This window comes from Coenobita brevimanus, chromosome 29 (genome assembly GCF_032717465.1).
Source record: "Coenobita brevimanus isolate Jiangsu-jjx chromosome 29, ASM3271746v2, whole genome shotgun sequence".
In the NCBI taxonomy this organism is placed as follows: domain Eukaryota; kingdom Metazoa; phylum Arthropoda; class Malacostraca; order Decapoda; family Coenobitidae; genus Coenobita; species Coenobita brevimanus.
Window position 1 is genome coordinate 36538399 of NC_136982.1, and position 25196 is coordinate 36563594.

Consider the following 25196-nt stretch of genomic DNA (forward strand, 5'->3'; position numbering starts at 1 on the left):
TGTAACATGGCTGCTGCTACACCAATGCCGTTCTGGCGGCAGCTGCATAAATTATGCCGTGCTACCCATGAGAAGGCCTCTTTATATAGTACTATAGAGCTCAGTGGTCTCTACACACACCTGTCTTTCACATTCTTTCGTTTTACCACCACAGTTGTGGTTTAGTTCAGCATCCAAAAGATACTTCTGTAATGTCCAGCTTTAAGCTCATGGTCCGAGAGGTAGAGCAAAGCTAAAGTGTTGGCCAGATAGGAAATCACTTGTATGTCCTTGTGATGCCCCTGTTATTGTTGGTGTTGCCCCAGACTCATCTTAGTGAATCTGGTGGACTGCAGGCTAAAGAGGCCCTTCCATACACCATCCTCCTTTCAGGGGTTAGAGAGGGAGCTTAGGGACATTTGTAGAACCACGCAGTGGAGCCATTCGGTTATATCAGTGCTACCATGAGAAGGCATCCTTCCCCAGCACCAGTGCCACTGTGGATATCTTGAATGACAGGGTGCATTGTATACCAACAGCAATGTCTTGAAAAATAATTGTTACCTGCAGAATTCCATATTTTGTTATGTACAGTACAGTATCTGTTTACATGTTCTTGTTTACAAATGAGTAGTGAATGTTGTTGGAGCAATAAAGCATTGGATGATGGATTGTGGCATTGCTTTTAAGGAGAAAAAAAGCATTAACGAATATTGATGAAGCAGTAAAGCATTGGATGATGGATGGATGGATTGCTTTTATGGAGAAGTAATGAAATTGAATGATGTCAACAGTGTATCTCGTTTCATAATAAGTAAATGGAAGTAAATTTTTTATGATGTGATGATACATGTAACATTAACAAATTGGCAGACACATCCCTGACATGTATTAGGATTGTACTTTACTGAACTGCAAATTATTGACTCCTTAAATACACAAATATTGTCCTTTTAGCCCCCCAGGATGAAGAAGAATATAAGGAAGTAAAGTATCATGGAAAAAAAAAAAAAAAAAAAAGCCTCCGGCACACTTAATGTACTGAATAATACTCTAGTTCAGATATTAGGGAATATCACTGAAAATGCACAAGGATCATCCAAAAATGTATAACTATGCCTCCAAGTTGTGTATATTCCACTCCTTTTATTCACTGCTTGGTGAGAGGACATACTTTCTCTTTCCATCACCACCACTGCATCACTGAGCTTTTAGATAAGTTGCTCACTCATTCTGCAGTACCTTGAAGTTCACCAGGATTATTAGGATTAGATGATTATTATTAGGATCATCTTAAAACTTACAATATTACTTAACACATTCCTTCTGAAAGGGAAGAAAAAAAAACACGCACACACACACACATTTAGGATATGTGCATGAAGGGGGTTGTTGATCCAGGCAGACAATGAACATGTCTCCCATGGTATGGTAGCATGCTCGGAAAGACTGTCCAACATGTAGGAACAGACAGGGCTTGTCTGTAGTCTTGCACTGGACACTTAACAGTTGTATTTATGGGGGAATTTTAAGCATTGTTTTTCAGCTGGGGGGGGTGGGATGCAATGCTTCAGCGCCTGTACTGGTTTGCTGAGCACGGAATCTGTACAGTAACTGTGCATGTTGAAGTAAGAAAAACAGTAGGCATTCGAACATAAGGGAAATTCACACCATCCATGTTGCATCTTTCATGGCAAGAAATAAGGTAATTGTCCTTTGTTGGAAACATAAATTGCTTTTCATGGAAGATATTGCAAGATATTGGTGTTAGGTAATCATACCATCAGTATTCTTTGTGCTGGAAGTTACTAATAATGGTAGAATACTGATGATGCGTTATGCCAGAAAAAGTTGCAGTAATCATAGTGACAAGTATTATAATTATTTTGAATAACAGTTTTATTTCTTGAGTAAGAAAAAACTTTTGTAAAAACAAAGTTAAAGTGAGATAAGTTGTTCTTCAGGATGTAAGAGGTACAACAATTTAATGCAAATTATGAAGGAACACATGTATAAGCTGCATGTGTCTACTTTTTTATTTTTTTTACACCTCAGTATTTTTGTATTGCAACTCATCCCATAAAATGGTAAAAGTGTACAAATTACAGTGTAGCTACATGTAGAGTATGCCATTTTTACAATTGTAATGCATCTTAATTTATTCTGTTAATAGAAATTAGTAAAGTCCCTTTAAACTGGATGAATTGTTTGATTGGATGAAGTAATTTTCAGTTTAGTGGGTAATTTGATGATACAGTACATAAAAAGTAGTTTACACTAGACATTTCTTTGGAAAATAAAGTTTGGTACACAAAGGCAAAATATATGTACATTTGAATGATGCTTGTCATATTATTTCACAGGATCACAAAAGACTCCATACATCACCCTATTCCTCCATCTCTAACTCAGTTGTCAGGACAACCAACTTAGTTGCCAAATGCCGGTCTGCACATAGCTACCTAAACAAATTAAAACATTGAACCAGTAGAGTGCGCTTTGTGAGCATGTGACGAGCAAGCAAGCGTTTGTACATATGCCTGTCATCATAATTTCACCATGGTGTAAACTTTAAACATTTCTGATGAGGTAGTTGAGCAATAGCAGAAGAATAATTGAGCTCAAATGTTTAGTTTCTCACATTTTCTCTCTTATGTAATATTTACTTTCTCACATTTTCTCTCTGGATTTGCATGTAGTGAAGTGCCATAGGAGTTATTACACGTGCAGTGTTCAGTTCTCAGCTCCTGACTTGCCGTGTCATTGAACCGCATCAGTAAATGCTTGGCTATTGATCGAATGATAAAACCCAGAAATGGAATGATTACCCTTGCTGATTTCACCCCCTAAACATTGAAAAAAGCGTTCATGTAAAATTATGAGCGTAATATCCGATACGGAATTGTTAGACTTCATGTAAGAACACATTGTGTTACAACAGGAAATCTTTTTTAAATTGATTTCTTAGTGGAGCATGTCAGTTGAGGCCCTTGGTACATTCCCATGGAAAGCTGTGATTCCAAGGAGTTTCTCTGATCTCATGAGTAAATATATAGCTAAAAACAAAATTAATGAGTGTATCTGCTACCTTCGGAAAGAATCTCTTCTCTATCTTGCATAGTAGAAAAGTTGTTAGTCCCTAAAAACCCTCACAGTCAGGCTATGTCATGTTTGGCCGGGCCAGGTTGGGCCAGGCCACTTATTTCTTAGCTGAATGTAGAGTAAACATAGCATTGCCCGCTGTGCTAGCTCGATTGGAATTAAGTACGTTTCCCCTTTTGGCATCTTCCAGTTGTTTTCATATTATTTGTTCCTAAAGGCAGCATAGATTTCTGAAAGAATGCTATTATCCCTACTCCAGTAATTTCTTTCACTGTGAGAGAAAATGGGTTATGGTAAACTACTTTACTTCATGTTTGTTTCATTGTTTACTGCTGTTTTGGTCCCAGGTGCATTTGAGTGTCAACCTAGTTGATCGCAGGTTGAAGTTTTCCTTTTCCTGATGTCCACCATCCTCCATTAGGGGGATTGGAAATTGAGGGATGTTTGTGAAACTGAGCAGCAGAGCTGTGTAAAGGTGTCCCTTACCTTTACCTTTTCTTTCATTAACATTTTGAGTCTGGTGATGAGCTTCTCATTATGTTTTTACTGTCTCAAGAAAGTTTTATTCACCTTTAGAGAAACCTTTCTAACAGTGTTATATTAAGTATAATCTTCATTTACCAGTCCACAACAAGAGGTCTCCGCAAAGCTGAATTAAATAATCTGAAGGTAGCAATAACAAGTAAATTAAACACAACTGGATTGAATGGTTAATGATTTTTCCTGAATTTAAATTTTATTCCCATCATCATTCATTCATCATCCAATCCTACGTTACTTCATGAAGTGTGTGGGATCCCGAGGCTAGACACGTTGGTCCTGACATTTAAGATGAGGGTGACCAGCCTCACTCATCCCTGAGTGGCATTATGTGAACACTAAACCCCAACTACCCCTTGGATATAAACCCTTGCCGACTCAATCCGACTGGAGTGCCGTAATTACCCACTGAACCACCAGGTGCCAAAATTTGATTATATGATCACCACCCAGCATAGTAAATGGTTTCCTGGTGTACAAGAAACCATTTGGCCTGTCACTCAGTGTAGAGTCACCCCCAGGCAGAAGAAAGAGGAAAGAATGAAGGAAAGAAAGACAGAAGAGGAAGGAAGGAAAGAAGAATGGAGGAGAGGAAAGGGCAGACACCTGAGAGCAGCACTACATCAACTTTATTTCCACATATAATTATTCTATTTGCCATAATTTTGTTTGCAACATTCATTCTGTTCATTTTGACAGTATATTAAAATTTATTTAACACTTGCTGATTAAATGATATTTCTTAATCTTTTAACTCGTTATGCCTAGAAGATGGCTGCTGGATCAGATGTTACACTTTCCCCAGCTCTGCTGTTTCAGGGGAAATCTGCAACTCATCACTTGTCTGTACCTACCTGACACACACACACACACACACACACACACACACACACACACACACACACACACACACACACACACACACACACACACACACACACACACACACACACACACACACACACACACCTGAATTATAGACCAGTGTCTCTAACCAGCATGGTCGCAAAATTGTGTGAGAGAATCTTGAAAGACAGATGGATAAAATATCTGGAAGAGATGAATATTTTGGCTGAATGTCAGTTTGGATTCAGAAGTGGAAGGTCATGTGTTTCAAACTTGTTGAGCTTTTACTCAAGAGCGATTGATGTGGTACAGGAGAGAGATGGTTGGGTGGATTGTGTGTACTTAGACTTAGAGAAGGCCTTTGACAAGGTACCTCATAAGAGACTAATGTGGAAACTAGAATATATAGGAGGACTAAAGGGGAAACTTCTGGAATGGATGAGAGACTTTTTGAGAGACAGACAAATGAGGACAGTAATAAAGGAAAAGATGTCTGGATGGAGGGAAGTAACAAGTGGAGTCCCTCAAGGCTCAGTGTTGGCGCCAGTAATGTTCCTGATTTACATAAATGATATGGTAGATGGAGTGAACAGTTATGTGAGTCTGTTTGCTGATGATGTAAAGATCTTGAGGAAGATAGAGGTTGAGGAGGATTGTAAAATACTGCAGGAGGATTTGGATAGGATACACAATTGGAGCCGGACGTGGGAAATAAAATTTAATGTAAAGAAATGTAAAATATTGGAAATGGGTAAAAGTACCAGGAGACCATCACTGAATTATTTTTTGGGTAATGAATTAATCACAAAAAGGAGAGAAGAGAAAGATTTGGGAGTGCTGGTCCAAGATAGTTTGTCACCAGAAAAGCACATTAACAAGATAGTTGGAGAGACTTATAAGCTCTTGACTAACATAAGAGTAGCATTTCATTATATGGATGAGGAAATGATGAAAAAATTGATAGTGGCCATGATCCGCCCCAGGTTAGAATATGCAGCGGTAGTGTGGTGCCCACACAAAAAGAAAGATATAAACAAGATTGAGAGAATACAAAGAACAGCAACCAAGATGGTCCCCAGTCTGACAGACCTGTCATACAGAGAGAGGCTGGAAAAACTGGATTTGCCTTCGTTAGAGGAAAGGAGAAAGAGGGGAGACATGATTGCGGTGTTCAGGACCATGGTGGGAGTAGATAAAATTGACAAAGAAGATCTGTTTGTATGGGATAAGAGAGCAACAAGAGGACATGGAATGAAATTGAAAAAGTCAAGCTGCTTGAAGGATATCAAGAAATATAGCTTTCCTTACAGAAGTATAGACTTATGGAATAGCCTGGACAAAGAGATCGTCCAGTCTAAAAACTTAAACGAGTTTAAAGTTAAATTCGACTTACTGAGAAACAGCGACGGAAACCCACGAGCATAGTACATTCCGTGTATATCACAATTAGGTATATTCTTAAATATTTGGAACGACTTAGACAAAGAGGTGGTGCATGAGAAAAACATTCATGTGTGTAAAGGTAGACTTGATAAATGTGGATATGGAGACAGGACAACACGAGCATTGCTCAATTCCTGTATACTACAAATAGGTAAATACAAATAGGCAAATACACACACACACACACACGGGTCGCCGACAGAGACGGACCTCTTCCAGGATCGTGGGGAAATAATCGCTGAATCACCGATGAAAGGAAGCTGAGCCTAATTGTGACTGTGTCAATGAGTGCGTGAGTGGTGGTTCCGTCGGTCAGTAATAAATCAAAAACCGCGGTCTCGGTCATAAAAGAGACAAGATAAAGTGAAAACTGTCTCCATATGGTTGAATCATGAAGGAAACGGACGGTGCATTGTTTACGATCAGTGAGAAAGAATTTGAGGGCTTTTGTGAAGAGGATGTGGGAAAAGGAAGTATTAAGTTGAACCAGACAAGAATAGCAGGTGTAGAGAAAACAACGGAGAGGAATGACCAGGAGATAAAAAAGGTATGGGCAGTAATTAAAGAGTTACAGGAACGGACCATAGAACAGGAAAACGAGATCAAAAGTTTAAGGAGTACACTGGAAAAAATCTGTACACGTTGTGACGAACAAGAAAGGGAAGTTACTGAATTAAAAGTGAACAGTGAATCAGCCTCGAATGAAATAAAACAGCTTAAGAGAGAGAATAAGAGATTGGAAGAGGAAAGGGACATGATGAAAAGCAAACTGGATGAATATGAATTTAAATCAAGAATACAGGAAGAGCACATTAAAGAAATCAAGGAGCAACATAAGGGGTGGAAGAAAATTCAGGAAGAGGGAAATGTAAATTTGAGAGAGATTATAGACCAACAAAGCAAGGAAAAAGTGGAGAGGGAAGTGGTTAAGGTGTTGAGAAGTAGAGAATCTTTAGTTAGAGATGTAGCAGGTAAGAAAAAATGTATAATAATTTTAGGAGTTAAAGAAAAACGTATAACAATAAGATCAGACAGAGAAAAAGAAGAACTGAGTAAGGTTAAAGAAATAATATCAATAGTCATGGAGGAAAACAACGAAGCTTAAGAAGAGATTGAAGAGGTGTTTAGGTTGGGAAAGTACGAGGAAGGAGGGGCTAGGCCATTGAAGGTAAAATTTAAGTCCCAAACAACAGATAACGAAATTATCAGTAGAACATGGAAACTATCGGACAAGGAAGGGTTTAAAAATGTTTGGATAAGGAGAGATGCAAATGAGGAAGAAAGAGCTAAAATAAAGGACTTAGTAAAGGAAGCAACGGTTAAAAACAAACAGAGAACGGAGAAAGAGAAGACAGTGTTTTATTGGAGAGTCATGGATCAGAAGTTAAGGAAGTGGTACCGGCGGAGAGGAGAAAAGGGGGTATAGAAAATATAAAAAATCATTGGAAGGTGGCATATACTAATGTTGATGGTTTAATATCGGCACGGTTAGAAATCAACGATCTTTTGAGGATACTGTACATGAACCTGACGTTATGTGCTTGTGGAGACCAAGTTAAGAGAAGATATTGATGTTCATATGGGAGATGGTAAATACAAACTGTGGAGAAGAGACAGAAAAGAAAAAACAGGAGGAGGAGTGATGATAGCAGTGAAGAACAACATAAATGTAGATACCATGGAAATGGGAGAAGGCAGGGCTGAAGCGATAAATATGAAATTAGAAACTGGAGAGAATAACAAGCGAGATTTGGTAGTAGTGTATGTTCCCCCTAAAACAAGAGCATGGAGTGATGATGAATACCAGTAAATGCTGTCAGACATGGCATGTTATTTACAGAAACTGATTGAGAAAAGCAACAATATAATTTTAATGGGTGACTTCAATTGTAAAGAGGTGAACTGGGAGGAATGGGACTCAGGAAGCGGCGAGGATTCGTGGGGCACTATACTATTAAATATAGCAATGAACAATGTGTTGACGCAATGGGTCAAAGAAGAGACAAGGTTTCGAGGAGAGGACACACCAGCAAGACTAGACTTACTGTTTACCAAAGAACCCGATGTAATAGAATCCTTGAAATATCTGTGTCGCATTGGAAAAAGTGATCATGTGGTCATTGAGTTCCAGATGATAACAGGGAACGTGGAGCCAAGAGACGAGCTTTATAGACAGGGAAGGTACAACTTTGGGAACGCAAACATTACAGGATTGAGAAAATGTTTTGAAAATGCAGATTGGAGAAAATTCAGAGAAACAAGAGAGATACAGAGGAAGTGGGATATTTTTCTAGACCTGTATAATTTGGGAGTGGAAAAATTTGTGCCAAGAGTAAAGGGGAAAGAAAACAGGAAGAAAGATTGGTTTAATAAAAGGTGTATGATAGCAAAAAGAGAAAGAGACACGGCGTGGAACAATTGGAGAAAGAGAGGTAACAACAGAACAAAGGAAGAATATAAAAGAACTAGAAATGAGTACACAAGAATACGTAGAGAAGAAGAAAGAAATTTTGAAAAAGGTATAATAGACAAATGTAAGGATGAACCCAAACTGTTTTATAGATTTGTTAATGGCAAACTGAAACAAAAGGAAGGAATCACCAAAATGAAAGTAGAAGGAGAGGTCTATAAGGATGCGGCAATGCAAGAAGAAATAATGAACAAACGTTTCCAGTCAGTTTTCACTAATGAAAAGGAGTTTGTGGAAGCGGAGGCAGTGACTAGAAATGTAGTGATAAAAGATATAAAAGTGGAGGTAGAGGAAGTGTATAAACTACTAGAAACTCAAGATGTAAGGAAAGCCCCAGGACCAGATGGAATTTCTAATTGGGTACTGAAGGAATCCAGAGAACAACTGGCAGATAAGATTCACAGTTTAATTGTGTGTTCTCTGGAAGAGGAGAAAGTGCCTCAAGAATGGAAGATGGCAAATGTGGTACCAATTTATAAGGGAGGAAACAAGGAAGAACCCCTGAATTATAGACCAGTGTCCCTAACCAGCGTGATCACAGAATTGTGTGAAAGAATTCTGAAAGATAGATGGATAAAATATTTGGAAGAGATGAATATTTTGGCTGATAGTCAGTTTGGATTTAGAAGTGGAAGATCATGTGTTTCCAACTTGTTGAGTTTTTACTCCAGAGCGATTGACGTGCTTCAGGAAAGAGAAGGTTGGGTGGATTGTGTGTATTTAGATTTGGAGAAGGCCTTTGACAAGGTACCCCATAAGAGACTAATGTGGAAACTAGAGCATATAGGAGGACTGAAGGGGAACCTCCTAGAATGGATGAGAGACTTTTTGAGAGACAGACAAATGAGGACAGTAATAAAGGATTGGATGTCTGGATGGAGGGAAGTAACAAGTGGAGTCCCACAGGGCTCGGTGTTGGCGCCAGTAATGTTCCTGATTTACGTAAATGATATGGTAGCTGGAGTGAACAGTTATGCAAGTCTGTTTGCTGATGATGCAAAGATCATGAGGAAGGTAGAGGTTGAGGAGGATTGCAAAATGCTGCAGGAGGATCTGGATAGGATACACGAATGGAGCCAGACGTGGGAAATGAAATTCAATGCAAAGAAATGTAAAATATTGGAAATGGGTAAAAGTACCAAGAGGCCATCATTGAATTATTTGATGGGTAATGAACCAATCACAAAAGCGAGAGAAGAGAATGATTTGGGTGTGCTGGTCCAGGACAGTTTGTCACCTGAAAAACACATTAACAAGATGGTTATAGAGACGTATAAACTCCTGACTAATATAAGAGTAGCTTTTTATTATATGGATGAGATGATGAAAAAATTGATAGTGCCCATGATTCGCCCCAGGTTGGAATATGCAGCAGTAGTGTGGTCCCCACACAAAAAGAAAGATATAAACAAGTTTGAGAGAATACAAAGAACAGCAACCAAGATGGTCCCCAGTCTGGTAGATCTGTCATACAGAGAGAGGCTGGAAAAGCAGGATTTTGCCCTCCTTAGAAGAAAGGAGAAGGAGAGGCGACATGACTGCAGTGTTCAGGACCATGATGGGAGTAGATAAAATTGACAAAGAAGATCTATTTTTATGGGATAAGAGAGTGACAAGAGGACACGGGATGAAACTGAGGAAGCCAAGCTGCTTGAAGGACATCAAGAAATATAGTTTTCCTTATAGATGTATAAACCTGTGGAATAACCTGGACAAAGAGATCGTCTAGTCTAAAAACTTAAACGAGTTTAAAGCTAAATTTGACTTATTGAGAAACAGAGACGGGACACCACGAGCGTAGCTTATTTCCTGTATATCACAATTAGGTAAATACATACACACACACACACACACACACACACACACACACACACACACACACGCACACACACACAAAGAGATCATCCAGTCTAAAAACTTAAACGAGTTTAAAGCTAAATTTGACTTATTGAGAAACAGCGATGGAAACCCACGAGCATACTACATTCCATGTATATCACAATTAGGTATATTACGTAAATACTTAAATATTTGGAACGACCTAGACAAAGAGGTGGTGCATGAGAAAAACATTCATGTGTGTAAAGGTAGACTTGATAAATGTGGATATAGAGACAGGACAACATGAGCATTGCTCAATTCCTGTATGCTACAAATAGGTAAATAGGTAAATACACACACACATTGAAATATCTCTGTCCTTTAGGAAAAAGTGATCATGTGGTCATTGAGTTCCAGATGTTAATGGGGAACGTCGAGCCAAGAGACGAGCTTCATAAACAGGGAAGATACAACTTTGGGAAAGCAAATTTTACAGGATTGAGAAACTTTTTTGAAAATGCGGATTGGAGAAAATTCAGAGAAACAAGAGAGATACAGAGGAAGTGGGATATCTTTCTAGACCTCTATAATATGGGAGTGGAAAAATTTGTACCAAGAGTAAGGGAGAAAGAAAACAGGAAAAAGGAGTGGTTTAATAGAAGGTGTTTGATAGCAAAAAAAGAGAGAGATAAGGCATGGAACAATTGGAGAAAGAGAGGTAGCAACAGAACAAAGGAAGAATATAAAAGAACAAGAAATGAATACACAAGAATACGTAGAGAAGAAGAAAGGAATTTTGAAAAAGGTATAATAGACAAATGCAAGGATGAACCCAAACTGTTTTATAGATTTGTTAATGGCAAACTGAAACAAAAGGAAGGAATCACCAAACTGAAAGTAGAAGGAGAGGTCTTTAAGGATGCGGCAATGCAAGCAGAAATAATGAACAAATGTTTCCAGTCAGTTTTCACTAAAGAAAAGGAGCTTGTGGAAGGGGAGAGAGTGATTAGAAATGTTCCGGTGATAAAAGATATAAAAGTCTAGGTACAGGAAGTGTATAAATTACTGGAAACTCAAGATGTAAGGAAAGCCCCAGGACCTGATGGAATTTCTAATTGGGTACTGAAGGAATGCAGAGAACAACTGGCAGATGAAATCCACAGTTTAATAGTATGTTTACTGGAAGAGAGGAAAATGCCACAAGAATGGAAGAGGGCAAATGTGGTACCAATTTACAAGGGAGGAAACAGGGAAGAACCCCTGAATTATAGACCAGTGTCTCTAACCAGCATAGTCGCAAAATTGTGTGAGAGAATCCTGAAAGACAGATGGATAAAATATCTGGAAGAGATGAATATTTCGGCTGAATGTCAGTTTGGATTCAGAAGTGGAAGGTCATGTGTTTCTAACTTGTTGAGTTTTTACTCAAGAGCGATTGACATGGTGCAGGAGAGAGATGGTTGGGTGGATTGTGTGTACTTAGAGAAGGCCTTTGACAAGGTACCTCATAAGAGACTAATGTGGAAACTAGAGTATATAGGAGGACTGAAGGGGAAACTTCTGGAATGGATGAGAGACTTTTTGAGAGACAGACAAATGAGGACAGTAATAAAGGATAGGATGTCTGGATGGAGGGAAGTAACAAGTGGAGTCCCTCAAGGCTCGGTGTTAGCGCCAGTAATGTTCCTGATTTACGTAAATGATATGGTAGATGGAGTGAACAGTTATGCAAGTCTGTTTGCTGATGATGTAAAGATCTTGATGAAGGTAGAGGTTGAGGAGGATTGTAAAATACTGCAGGAGGATTTGGATAGGATACACGATTGGAGCCGGATGTGGGAAATGAAATTTAATGTAAAGAAATGTAAAATATTGGAAATGGGTAAAAGTACCAGAAGGCCATCACTGAATTATTTGTTGGGTAATGAATTAATCACAAAAAGGAGAGAAGGGAAAGATTTGGGAGTGCTGGTCCAAGTTAGTTTGTCATCAGAAAAGCACATTAACAAGATAGTTGGAGAGACTTATAAACTCTTGACTAACATAAGAGTAGCATTTCATTATATGGATGAGGAAATGATGAAAAAATTGATAGTGGCCATGATCCGCCCCAGGTTAGAATATGCAGCGGTAGTGTGGTCCCCACACAAAAAGAAAGATATAAACAAGATTGAGAGAATACAAAGAACAGCAACCAAGATGGTCCCCAGTCTGAAGACCTGTCATACAGAGAGAGGCTGGAAAAACTGGATTTGCCTTCCTTAGAGGAAAGGAGAATGAGGGGAGACATGATTGCAGTGTTCAGGACCATGGTGGGAGTAGATAAAATTGACCGAGAAGATCTATTTTTATGGGATAAGAGAGCTACAAGAGGTCACGGAATGAAATTGAAAAAGTCAAGCTGCTTGAAGGATATCAAGAAATATAGCTTTCCTTACAGAAGTATAGACTTATGGAATAGCCTGGACAAAGAGATCGTCCAGTCTAAAAACTTAAACGAGTTTAAAGCTAAATTTGACTTAATGAGAAACAGCGATGGAAACCCACGAGCATAGTACATTCCATGTATATCACAATTAGGTATATTAGGTAAATACTTACATATTTGGGACGACTTAGACAAAGAGGTGGTGCATGAGAAAAACATTCATGTGTGTAAAGGTAGACTTGATAAATGTGGATATGGAGACAGGACAACACAAGCATTGCTCAATTCTTGTATACTACAAATAGGTAAATACACCCACACACGCAGCCAGAGCGAGCAGACGTCCCAGCCATCGCTACGAACCTTAAGCAGTTTCAGGAATTTTGCCTGTCCTGTCTCCTAAGGTCTTGTTTTAAATTAAAAATAATGAAAGTTAATAGACTACCAAAAAAGTAAAGATTTGTTGGGTAGAGTATACATGAATGTTTGTAGTATTTTTCGGTAACAGCTGTTTTGGTACTTTAACGAACATCAAACATGGCCGAAAATGTAAACATTGAGGGACTCGAATTTCCAGGATTTGATATTAATACCAATGTCATGGATCTGGTTAAAACATTGATTATGAGGGTTAGTGAACTTGAAAAGAAAGTAGAGAATCTAGTGATAAAGGACGTGTCTGAAAATACGGAGACTACTATACAGAGTCTGATCCAGCCCAATGAGACTGCGAATGAAGAGATTAGAAATTTGAAACGTGATAATGTCAAATTGAGGAGGATACTAGAAGAGAGTACTAATAAAACGGAGAAGGTGAGTAGTGTATTAGAAGAGCTTAAGGCAAAATGGGCACATGTAGAAGAAGAACAGAAAGAAGTGGTCAGCTTAAGAGAAATCATTCAGGAAAAAAGGGAAATGAACTGAAGAAAAAAGAGAAAATAGTGAGAGAAATTGTAGAAAGGAACAGATGTGTGGTAATATTTGGAAACAGGGAAGAGGAAGAAAAGGTTAGGTTCGTGAGACTCGAGAGAGAGACGAACCTTGTGAGAGGAATATTAGGCAAGATTGACCCCGAAGGAGACAAGTGGGTAAAAGAAATTGAGGAAGTAAGGAGGATAGGGCCTTTTAAGAAAGGGGAAACAAGACCAATGAGAGTCAAGTTTCCATCAGAAAGTGTAGTAAATGATATACTTAAAGTGACCTGGAAATTAAGCAAAGAGGCAGGGATGGAAAATATAATAATAAGAAAAGACTTGAATGAAGAAGAAAGAGAAGTTCTAAAATCATTGAAGGAAGAAGTAAAGAAAAAAAATGATAAGAGGACAGAGGAAGAATGTAATACTTTTTTTTGGAGAGTGATGGATATGAAAGTAAGGAAGTGGTATGTGAGAAAATAAAAGCGAAGGAAACTAAAGGGGATGGATATGAAATCAGAAATTGAGGAAGTGGTACCGACTGAGAGAACGAGAGAAGAGGGTATAAAAAACATCAAAAATAATTTTAAAGTGATATATACTAATGTTGATGGTTTAATATCGGCAAGTCTTGAAATTAACGATTTCTTGAGAGAAGATGAACCTGATGTCATGTGCTTTGTAGAGACTAAATTAAGAGAAGATATTGATGTTCATTTGGGAGACAGTATATATAAACTGTGGAGAAGAGACAGAAAAGAAAAAACAGGAGTAGGAGTGATGATAGCTGTGAAGAACAGCATAAATGTAGATACCATGGAAATGGGAGAAGACAGGGCTGAAGTGATATATATGAAATTAGAAACTGGAGAGAATGTCAAGGGAGATATGGCGGTAGTGTATGTTCCCCCTAAGACGAGAGCATGGAATGATAATGAATACCAAGAGATGTGGCAAGTTATTTACAAAAAATAATTGAGAAAAGTAATAATATAATTTTGGTGGGTGACTTTAACTGTAAAGAGGTGAACTGGGAAGAATGGAACTCAGGAGGCAGCGAGGATTCGTGGGGCACTATGTTATTAAATATAATAATGAATGTGATGTTGCAATGGGTCAAAGAAGAGACACGGTTCCGAGGTGAGGACACACCAGCAAGGTTAGATTTACTGTTTACCAAAGAACCCGATGTAATAGAATCATTGAAATATTTCTATCGTATAGGAAAGAGTGATCACATGGTCATTGAGTTCCAGATGATGATAGGGAACGTCGATCCAAGAAACGAGTTTCATAGACAGGGAAGATACAACTTTGGGAAAGCAAATTTTACAGGATTGAGAAAATTTTTTGAGGATGCGGATTGAAGAAAATTCAGAGAAACAAGAGAGATACAGAGGAAGTGGGATATCTTTCTAGACCTCTATAATTTGGGAGTGGAAAAATGTGTACCAAGAGTAAGAGGGAAAGAAAACAGGAAAAAGTAGTGGTTTAATAGAAGGTGTTTGATAGCAAAAAAAGAGAGAGATAAGGCGTGGAACAACTGGAGAGAGAGAGGTAACAACAGAACAAAGGAAGAATATAAAAGAATTAGAAATGAATACACAAGAATACGTAGAGAAGAAGAAAGGAATTTTGAAAAAGGTATAATAGACAAATGCAAGGATGAACCGAAACTGTTTTATAGATTTGTTAATGGGAAACTGAAACAAAAGGAAGGAATCACCAAACTGAAAGTAGAAGGAGAGGTCTATAAAGATGCAGCAGCACAAGCAGAAATAATGAACCAATGTTTCCAATCGGTTTTCACTAATGAAAAAGAGTTTTTGGAAAGGGAGAGTGATTAGAAATGTATCGGTGATAAAAGATATAAAAGTGGAGGTACAGGAAGTGTATAAATTACTGGAAACTCAAGATGTAAGGAAAGCCCCAGGACCTGTTGGAATTTCTAATTGGGTACTGAAGGAATGCAGAGAACAACTGGCAGACAAAATTCACAGTTTAGTCGTGTGTTCTCTGGAAGAGGGGAAAATGCCACAAGAATGGAAGAGGGCAAATGTGGTACCAATTTATAATGGAGGAAACAGGGAAGAACCCCTGAATTATAGACCAGTGTCTCTAACCAACATGGTCGCAAAATTGTGTGAGAGGATCCTGAAAGACAGATGGATAAAATATCTAGAAGAGATGAATATTTTGACTGAATGTCAGTTTGGATTCAGAAGTAGAAGGTCATGTGTTTCCAACTTGTTGAGCTTTTACTCAAGAGCGATTGACGTGGTACTGGAGAGAGATGGTTGAGTGGATTGTGTGTACTTAGACTTAGAGAAGGCCTTTGACAAGGTACCTCATAAGAGACTAATGTGGAAACTAGAATATATAGGAGGACTGAAGGGGAAACTTCTGGAATGGATGAGAGACTTTTTGAGAGACAGACAAATGAGGACAGTAATAAAGGATTGGATGTCTGGATGGAGGGAAGTAACAAGTGGAGTCCCTCAAGGTTCGGTGTTGGCGCCAGTAATGTTCCTGATTTACGTAAATGATGTGGTAGATGGAGTGAACAGTTATGCAAGTCTGTTTGCTGATGATGTAAAGATCTTGAGAAAGGTAGAGGTTGAGGAGGATTGTAAAATGCTGCAGGAGGATCTGGATAGGATACATGATTGGAGCCGGACGTGGGAAATGAAATTTAATGTAAAGAAAGGTAAAATATTGGAAATGGGTAAAAGTACCAGGAGGCCATCATAATATTATTCGTTGGGTAATGAATTAATCACAAAAATGAGAGAAGAGAATGATTTGGGTGTGCTGGTCCAAGATAGTTTGTCACCAGAAAAGCACATTAACAAGATAGTTGGAGAGACTTATAAACTCTTGACTAACATAAGAGTAGCATTTCATTATATGGATGAGGAAATGATGAAAAAATTGATAGTGGCCATGATCCGCCCCAGGTTAGAATATGCAACGGTTGTGTGGCCCCCACACAAAAAGAAAGATATAAACAAGATTGAGAGAATACAAAGAACAGCAACCAAGATGGTCCCCAGTCTGGCAGATCTGTCATACAGAGAGAGGCTGGAAAAACTGGATTTGCCTTCGTTAGAGGAAAGGAGAAAGAGGGGAGACATGATTGTAATATTCAGGACCATGGTGGGAGTAGATAAAATTGACAAAGAAGATCTGTTTTTATGGGATAAGAGAGCAACAAGAAGACACGGAATGAAATTGAAATAGTCAAGCTGCTTGAAGGATATTAAGAAATATAGCTTTCCTTACAGAAGTATAGACTCATGGAATAGCCTGGACAAAGAGATTGTCCAGTCTAAAAACTTAAATGAGTTTAAAGCTAAATTTGACTCATTGAGAAACAGCGACGGGTACCCACGACCATAACACATTTCGTGTGTATCACAGTTAGGTATATTAGGTAAATACATAAGTATTTGGAACGACTTAGACGAAAAGGCTGTGCAGGAGAAAAACATTCATGTGTGTAAAGGTAGATTAGATAAATGTGGAAATGGAGACAGGATAATACGAGCATTGCTCAATTCCTGTATACTACAAATAGGTGAATACACACACACACACACACACACACACACACACACACACACACACACACACACACACACCAACCAATCAGATCTGCGGTTTAATCATATCCACTAAATTAGAATTTTGGGATTTGAAACAGTGATTTCCAGGAGGACTACCCCCTACCCTCTATCATCCTAGGTTTGCAGACAAATATGGCATACAGAAGCTCAGTTTAGAGGGACTTGAATTATAATTATATTACAAGGGAGCTACCATAATTAAGAACTGTCTCACACTGACCCATACCAGCCTGGTTAATACAATAGAAGTTATAGTCTTTGTCTTGAAATCTATCCAACCTGTCCATTAAGTGAATTATTTTTTTGTTGGACCATAAAGTGAATTATTTTTTTGTTGGATGCACCTATAATGTATATGCTATCACCAGAAACATCCTTTCATTATTACAAACTAAGCCCAGTTGAGCTGAACTTCATTAGTGTACTGTATATACAGTTTAATGAATATTTTAATTGTTGTTTGTACGTGTTATGAAAATGGAGAAGTTACTATTGTAACTTCAGAAATACATGATCAGTAAATGCTTTTTCAGGTTGAAAGTCACTTGTACCATTGCTGTCTCACTCATTATTCTAAGCATCTTCTCACAAAACATTGCCCTTGACCAGTGCCTTAGTATATGATTATATCGTCTTTATATTTGTACATAAAACAATTGAATAAAGTATAAAGACTTAAATTTTTAGAGTTAGGTAGATATAGGTACAGTTACAGTGTTAGTGGAACACAGAAATTAAACTTGTAGATATACGCAGGAGATAGGATACCACTTCACATTTGCATGAATTATTGGTAAGCCTTAATAGTAGATTGTATGGAATGACAAATATATACAGTACACATAATACCAATAACTACTGTGACAATTCATTTCCATCATGAATCTTACAGAACAGATAGGGAAAATGAAGCACATAAATTGCAAAACTGCCCGTCTGTATTTTTGTCTTGCCACAAAGATGTAGTTTGTGAGATGTGTCTGCACTGTTCTTGTTGATATTTTATTCCATTTGAAGATATATATATATATATATATATATATATATATATATATATATATATACAGTATATATACTGTGTATATATATATATATATATATACTGTATATGTAATGTTGAATTTGGTACCATATTTGTCATGGCCTTGTTGTAGTTCAGATGGATTTACTCATAATTTTATATTCATTTTATAATTAGGTTCTTTGTTCTTATTAAAAATAAGTTCTGGTATGTAAGCATCATTGTTCTTTATCATGCTTTATTGCAGATCCTAGTGTATCAGTTATAACGTACTTTTATTTAGTGATTAACTTACCCCTTGTTTAAGAATACCATAATGTATCTCTGAGTAATATCTTTTGAAAGGTCATATAGTTAGTATATAACTTTAATGTTAGCAGCTAACTATAGTCAGATATCAGTGTCCAAAGCTGTTAAGCAAAATCTTATGCTTAACTTGTAAGAACTGGGATTTTGTAACAATTTGAATAATATACCATTTTTTTACTTATTTGTAGTCTGTAAAGTTTCTTTGAATCCTTTGCATTTATTATTTTGTTTGCATTTTGATTGGTAAGAGGAACTGCTCTGCTTTTAATTTAGAGATTCCAGCAAACATGAGTAAAAGTGTTTGACAATAGCCAAAATGATGTACTGTAGGTTTTCTCAGTTATGAAATAAGTAAGATTACCAGTACAGTATTGTATTGCACCGAAATATACAGTCATTATGGTTTGTTTTTAATACTACTACTAAAAGCATAAGCAATATTTCTGAGGTTTATGCATTATAATATTTAAAGATTTCAGTACTGATTACCAAGTACCTGTACCATAATTCTAAATACTGTAGGCCCATGTATCGTGAGTTCATCATGGATTTTGGTTTACTGTTTTGGATTCTGTGATAACTCGTATTATACGTGTTAAGATGTATGTCTATGGATTCTTCATAGGGGGAGTACAACAGGCCAGAATCTGAGCACCATAAAGTCTCTGCGTGTGCTGCGAGTTCTGCGGCCTCTCAAAACCATTAAGCGGGTGCCCAAGCTCAAGGCTGTCTTTGATTGTGTTGTCAACTCCCTCAAGAATGTCTTCAACATCCTCATTGTATACATCCTCTTCCAATTCATCTTTGCTGTAATTGCTGTTCAGCTGTTCAATGGGAAATTCTTCTACTGCACAGACAAGAGTGTGGAAGAAAAAGATGAGTGCGAGTGAGTATTAAGTTATATTTGTTGTAATTGTTTAGAAAGTTTTCCTCCAGAGATCTTTAACTTTATGGTCTGTTAGTTTTTATAGGACTCCGAAAAAATGCATGACTGAAGAAATATAATGGAGATAAAAAGATGTTTATGCAAGGGCAAAAACCCATTGTTCTCTCAGTGAGTAAACTTGAAAGCACCCAGAAGAAGAGGCATTAAGCCATTTAAAACACCATGTATTTTAACATGTAAAGTGATTACCATGTATGTAACTTATACAGAGAAAATATAAAAACAGCAGTGTTCATCATTATCTGAGATGCCTTGCTCCCTCCTGGAAACCCCTGGACAGAGGACAGCTTGACACCCACATGCCTCACCCATATATACATACCTGTATATATACCTGTTAAATGAGTTTTCTGGTTCATGAATGCAGCACTGTATAGGTTAAATGATTATGTGAGGAATCATCCCAGACTGTGAGAGGTCAGGAGAAGGTGCTGTGTTTCGTATCTCCAATTAAAACACATTACAAGGCATGATGACCTTTTCCTTGGGTCAGTGACATTTTGTCTGCTCATTCAGATTGAGAGCTGTATGATGTTGTTCCCATGTTTCTTCTGTCAGAATGCTGGGAATGTTACTATTGCATATGGTTGAATAGTCATATCCACCATTTCATGCATGTGCAGCCTCATACAGTACATGGTAGGAACAGGTAGCAGGACCTCCTTGGATGGAGGCCAAGGAATTGCTTGCCTCCACATTCATTTGCTGTGAGTGAAGAAGGGGTGTTTTGGCCTTTCAAGTTTTGCTTTGGAGTTCCTGAGTGAAAAGGGAATAGGTCAGATGTGGGTAAAATAAATGGTGGAAGTTAAGCCTGATGGATATTGTTTATGACCAGCTAAAGTGCACATTGAACCAATAAAAGAAGAGAAGTGATCATCAGCTGTGCATGTGCATGCCATAGTTGCGCTTATGTCATCAATGAATTATTAATATTAATTATAATCAGTAGTTTTAGAATTTGTGGATGAAAAAAGAAAATAGTGAAATGATGATTTATGCACCCTCAGATTGCGTAAGACACATTTTACGTGATGTTGTCAGTCTCCACCCCAACCTGTTTTGTGTGGCAAAATAGCTGATCAACATTTATTTTCAAGGCTTCTTGTTTGAATTTTTAGTTAGTTGTTTTCTGGTGAGGGGCACTAACCCTCCACCATCCAAAGGTGAATGTAGGGAAGAGTAATGTTATGGTCTTTGAGAGAAGTGAAGTCACTGAATGTATAGTGAGGCTGGATGAGGAGGAAGTGGAGAATGTGCGTGCATTTAAGTACTTAGGTAGTGTAATGAGTAAAAATGGAAGTTTAGAGGGTGAAGTGCTTGAAAGGGTACAACAGGGAAGAAAGGTTGCTGGTTCTTTGAAATCAGTGATAAGGAAGAGGGAAGTGAGCATGGAAGTAAAAAAGTCAGTGCATGACAGTATTGTGATACCAACTCTAATGTTTGGAATTGAAGATTGGACCTTGTTGGAAGGACACAAGTCAAGAGTGAGAGCAGTGGAAATGAGTTATTTGAGAGGAGCATGTAGAGTTACGTGGAGAGAGAGAGACTGACAAATGAGGAAGCGAAGGAGTGCTGTGGTGTGGATGTGAATGTGACAGAAAGCATTAGGAGAAATACGTTGGGGTGATTTGGCCAAGTGGGGAGGATGGAGTGTGAGAGACTACTGAGGAGAATGTATGTGAGTGAGGTGGAAGGGAGGAGGGGGAGGGAGAGGCCGAGGATAAGATAGAGGGCTGGAGTGGAGAGGTATGTGAGAGAGGGGTGTGTGAGCTGGGAGCAAGGCACTTAAGCGACATTGGACAAGGCAGCATGATGGCGATTTGTTTGTGGCCACCTTTTATGGGATTAAGGGGTCTGGCAGTAGATAGATAAATAGAACATTCAGGTTTGGTCCTTACTGACGCTCATAATACCAATGCGGTGATGTGGCGAGGCCTAGCCTCAACCCTCAAGAAGTTAGAGGCATTGCTTATTCCTCCTCCTCTAACCCCTCAGCCATGGATAACCTCCCCCCCTAAAACAAACCTCATTTTGTTATCAGTGGTATCAAGGTGAGTCAAAATTCTATTTATGTGCCACTTATTACCTTTATGGTGTATTATTGCTAATTCACTACTTCTCATGCCTAATAATGATCAGTTATATTTTTATGTATGTGTTTGGTAGAGTTACTGTACATTTTTCAAGAAAGCAAAAATAGGCACTTTAAGAGAATTTTTGGATCTCCTCCCCCACATTAAGTAAATAAGTATTGTATGGCAGTTTTCATGGATAATTAGCCACACAAAAAACAGTCTTTTTAAAAATTATTGAAAACTATATGTTCAGAACCCTCTAGGTATTATTTATGGTCAGCCACCTGACCTGCTGTGTGACCTTGTGATTTACCTGAAATAACATACGGTTAAAACAGCGTCATGTTTCCTTTCATGGAATTCCCATACTGGCATTGGCCATGGTACAACTAATGTTTTCTGTGCAATGGAAGCTAAACCATGTGCCAGAATCAGCTAATTACTTTCCAACATTCCTGGAAACTGCTGGGGAAAAAAAGAATTTTTATATGTATAATAGACTTGTGGTAGGTGGGAGCGCCCATCATCCACTTCCTCAGTGTAGTGTGATGCCATATGAGCTCTACTTTGAGTGACAAGCCAAATGGTTTCCTGTACCCAGGAAACCATTTACTACCCTGGGTGGTAACCATATAACCGGGGTTTCTGGCAGGGTTAATTGTCCCCCAGATTCCCCCATCCAAAATCACTTAATCATGGCAGTCATTTCAGAGAGCCTCGGAAGACCCAATACCTGCCCAGGACCCCAACCAAATGGGCAGACTCACGTGGCCATGTGGAATGTGAGAGGTGTGAATGAGGAGAGCAAGAGGGTGGAAGTGTTGAAAATGTTCAAGAGTGTGAGATATGCTGTAATGGCATTGTGTGAAACGAAGATGAAAGGGTGCGAAGTGGTGGAATGGGAGGGTGTGAAATGTGTAAGATCAGGAATGAATGGAAGAGGAAGATGTAAGGAAGAAGTTGCTTTGTTGATGAATGAGGTGTGGCAGAGTGGAATGAGAGACTACAAATGTGTCAGCTCGAGGTGTATGTATGTCAAGTTCAAGTTTGAGAAGGTGAAAGTGGCAGTGATTGTAGCATATGCACCTTGTGAGGACAGGAGTGAGAGAGAAAAAGACAGATTTTGGGATGAGCTGGGTGAAGTAGTGGGAGAAATGCCCAGGAGCTATAAAGTGATCGTGATGGGGGATGTGAACGGAAGAGTAGGCACTGGTCCTGAGGATGACATATTGGGTTGTTATGGAGGACCAGGAGGAAATGATAATGGGAATCGACTAAAGGATATGTGTCAGGAGAGGAGGTTGTGCATTTGTAACTCTTATTTCAAACATAAAGATGCACATAAATATATATGGTATAGAGGAAATGGGGATCATGTTGAAAGAAACCTGATTGATTATGTGCTTGTGGAGAGGTCGATGATGGGAATGGTTGCTGATACGAGGGCTGTGAGAGGACGATGTGGAGGTCTGTCACATCATATGATCGTGGTATGCAAGATCAAGCTGAGAGGAGTGAGGTGGATCAAGAGAGAGAGGAGCAGTCAGGGAGAAAGACTGAAAGTTGAGAAGCTGAGGATCAGAGAAATGGAGATGATTACAGGACCAGTATAGAGGACGAGTTAGAATCAGTGAACTGGAATGAATTGGATCTGGACAGCCTGTGGAATGCATATAGGGTTTGCTTAGTTAGGAATGCTAAAGTGGTGTGTGGTGGGGCAAGAGTATCAACAAAAAGAAGGGTACAGCATGGTGGGATGAGGAGGTTAAGAGAGCGGTGGAGGAAAAGAGGAAGAAGTGGCTAAATTGGTTACAGGATAGAGGTTCAGTTGAAATAAGAACTGAGTATACTGAGAGCAAGAAGCACATAAAGAAACTAGTATAGAGGAAAAAGAAGGAGGTAAATGATGATCTGGGAAGAAAAATCAATGCGAACTACTCTGAAAATAGGAAGTTATTCTGGAAACAGCTGCAGAAATGTAGAAGTGAAAGCAGAAAGAAATGTGCTGGTGTGAAGGATGCAGGTGGTAGGTTACTAACCCATGGAGATAAATTAAGGACCAGATGGAAAGAATATTTTGAAAGTCTGATGAATGGGAATAGAGAAAGCAGAGTGGCTGTAAACATGATTGGTTTTGGGAGTGTGCAGAGAAGGAATGCAGTGCCAGGAGACATGACACTCGCACAGGTGAAGAGCGCTGAGAAACGGCTGAAAAATGGGAGAGCAGCTGGGGTTGATGAGGTGTATGCATAGATACTTAAGTGTAGTGGAGAGAGTGGAATGAAGTGCTTGTTGGAGATATGTAAGAAGGCATGGATGAATGAAACTGTGCCTGCAGAGTGGAAAAAGGCTGTGATTGTACCCCTGTACAAAAATAAAGGTGAGCGAAATAGAGTGCAAGAATTATCGTGGCATAAGTTTATTGAGTGTGGTAGGGAAGGTATATGGATGAATTATTATAGAGAAAGTAAGAGAGATATCAGAAATCCTAGTGAGTGATGAACAGGGTGGCTTTAGGAGTAGCAGAGGATGTGAGGATCAAGTATTTGCAGTGAGATAGATAGCAGAGAAGGCTTGTGAGAAGGACCATAAGATGTTTATGGCATTCATGGATCTGGAAAAAGCATATGACAAAGTAGACAGAGAGGGATTGTGGAAAGTTTTGCACATGTATGATGTAGATGGTAAGCTGCTAGGTGTTGTCAAGAGTTTTTATGATGGTAGCGAAGCATGTGTAAGAGTTAATGGGCATCTAAGAGAATGGTTCATGATCGGTGTGGGTGTGCGACACGGTCTGTGATGTCCCCATGGTTGTTCAGTGTATATATGGATGGGGTGATGAAAGAAGTAAAAACACGAGCAATGGAGAGATGGATGACATTGGTAATGAATGGTGATAGATGGAATATCTCAAATTTGTTGTATGCTGATGATGCATTGCTGCTTGCAAGTACCGGTCAAGAACTTGGTAGGCTAGTGCAGAGTTTTGCTGATGTCCTTGAATGTCATGCCTTGAGGGTAAATGTAGAGAAGAGTAATGTGATGGTTATTGAGGGAGAAGGTGACTCCCAGTGTGATGTCGCAGTGAATGGAGAGAGACTGGAATTGGTGAGAGAGTTCAAATACTAGGATACAGTGATAGAAAAGAGAGGAAAATGTGCAAAAGAAGTTGAGAGTAGAGTGACACAAGAAAGAAAAGTAGCTGGTGCAATGAAAGCGTTGATGAGAAACAGAGGCATGAGTGTTGCAGCTGTACAAGACTTACATGAGGGAGTATTAGTGCCAACTTTAACATACTAATGTGAGACTATGGTGTGGCATGAAAGTGAAAAGTCAAGAGTAAGAGCAGTGGAGATGGGACTGCTGAGGAATGTATGTGGAGTACAGAGGGTGGATAGGATACAAAATGATGTGATTCGTTAAAGGTGTGGAGTGAGGAAGTCAGTGGACACCAAAATCGAAGAGAGTGTCCTGAGATGGTATAATCATGAGGAGAGAATGGATAATAATAAAGTGGTAAAAAAGGTATATCTGAGCAAATTTGAAGAAGGGAGGAGGCGAGGTAGGCCAAGAAGGTGGATAGATATGATGGATGAGTGTTTGAGGAAGAGAGGTTTGGAAATCAATGAGGCTAGGGAACTGACAAGAGATCGACCTGGCTGGATGAATGTTGTGA

The 25196-nt window shown here is 38.7% G+C and overlaps 1 protein-coding gene across 1 annotated transcript in view; it reads left to right on the top strand.

Annotated features, from left to right (window-relative positions):
* cac (calcium voltage-gated channel subunit cacophony) overlaps positions 1–25196 on the top strand; it is a 2326612-nt gene that overhangs the window by 1201225 nt on the left and 1100191 nt on the right. The window contains exon 28 of the mRNA XM_080268748.1: positions 19125–19385. Coding sequence (XP_080124874.1) covers positions 19125–19385 — 261 coding nt within the window. The remainder of the gene's footprint in view (positions 1–19124; positions 19386–25196) is intronic.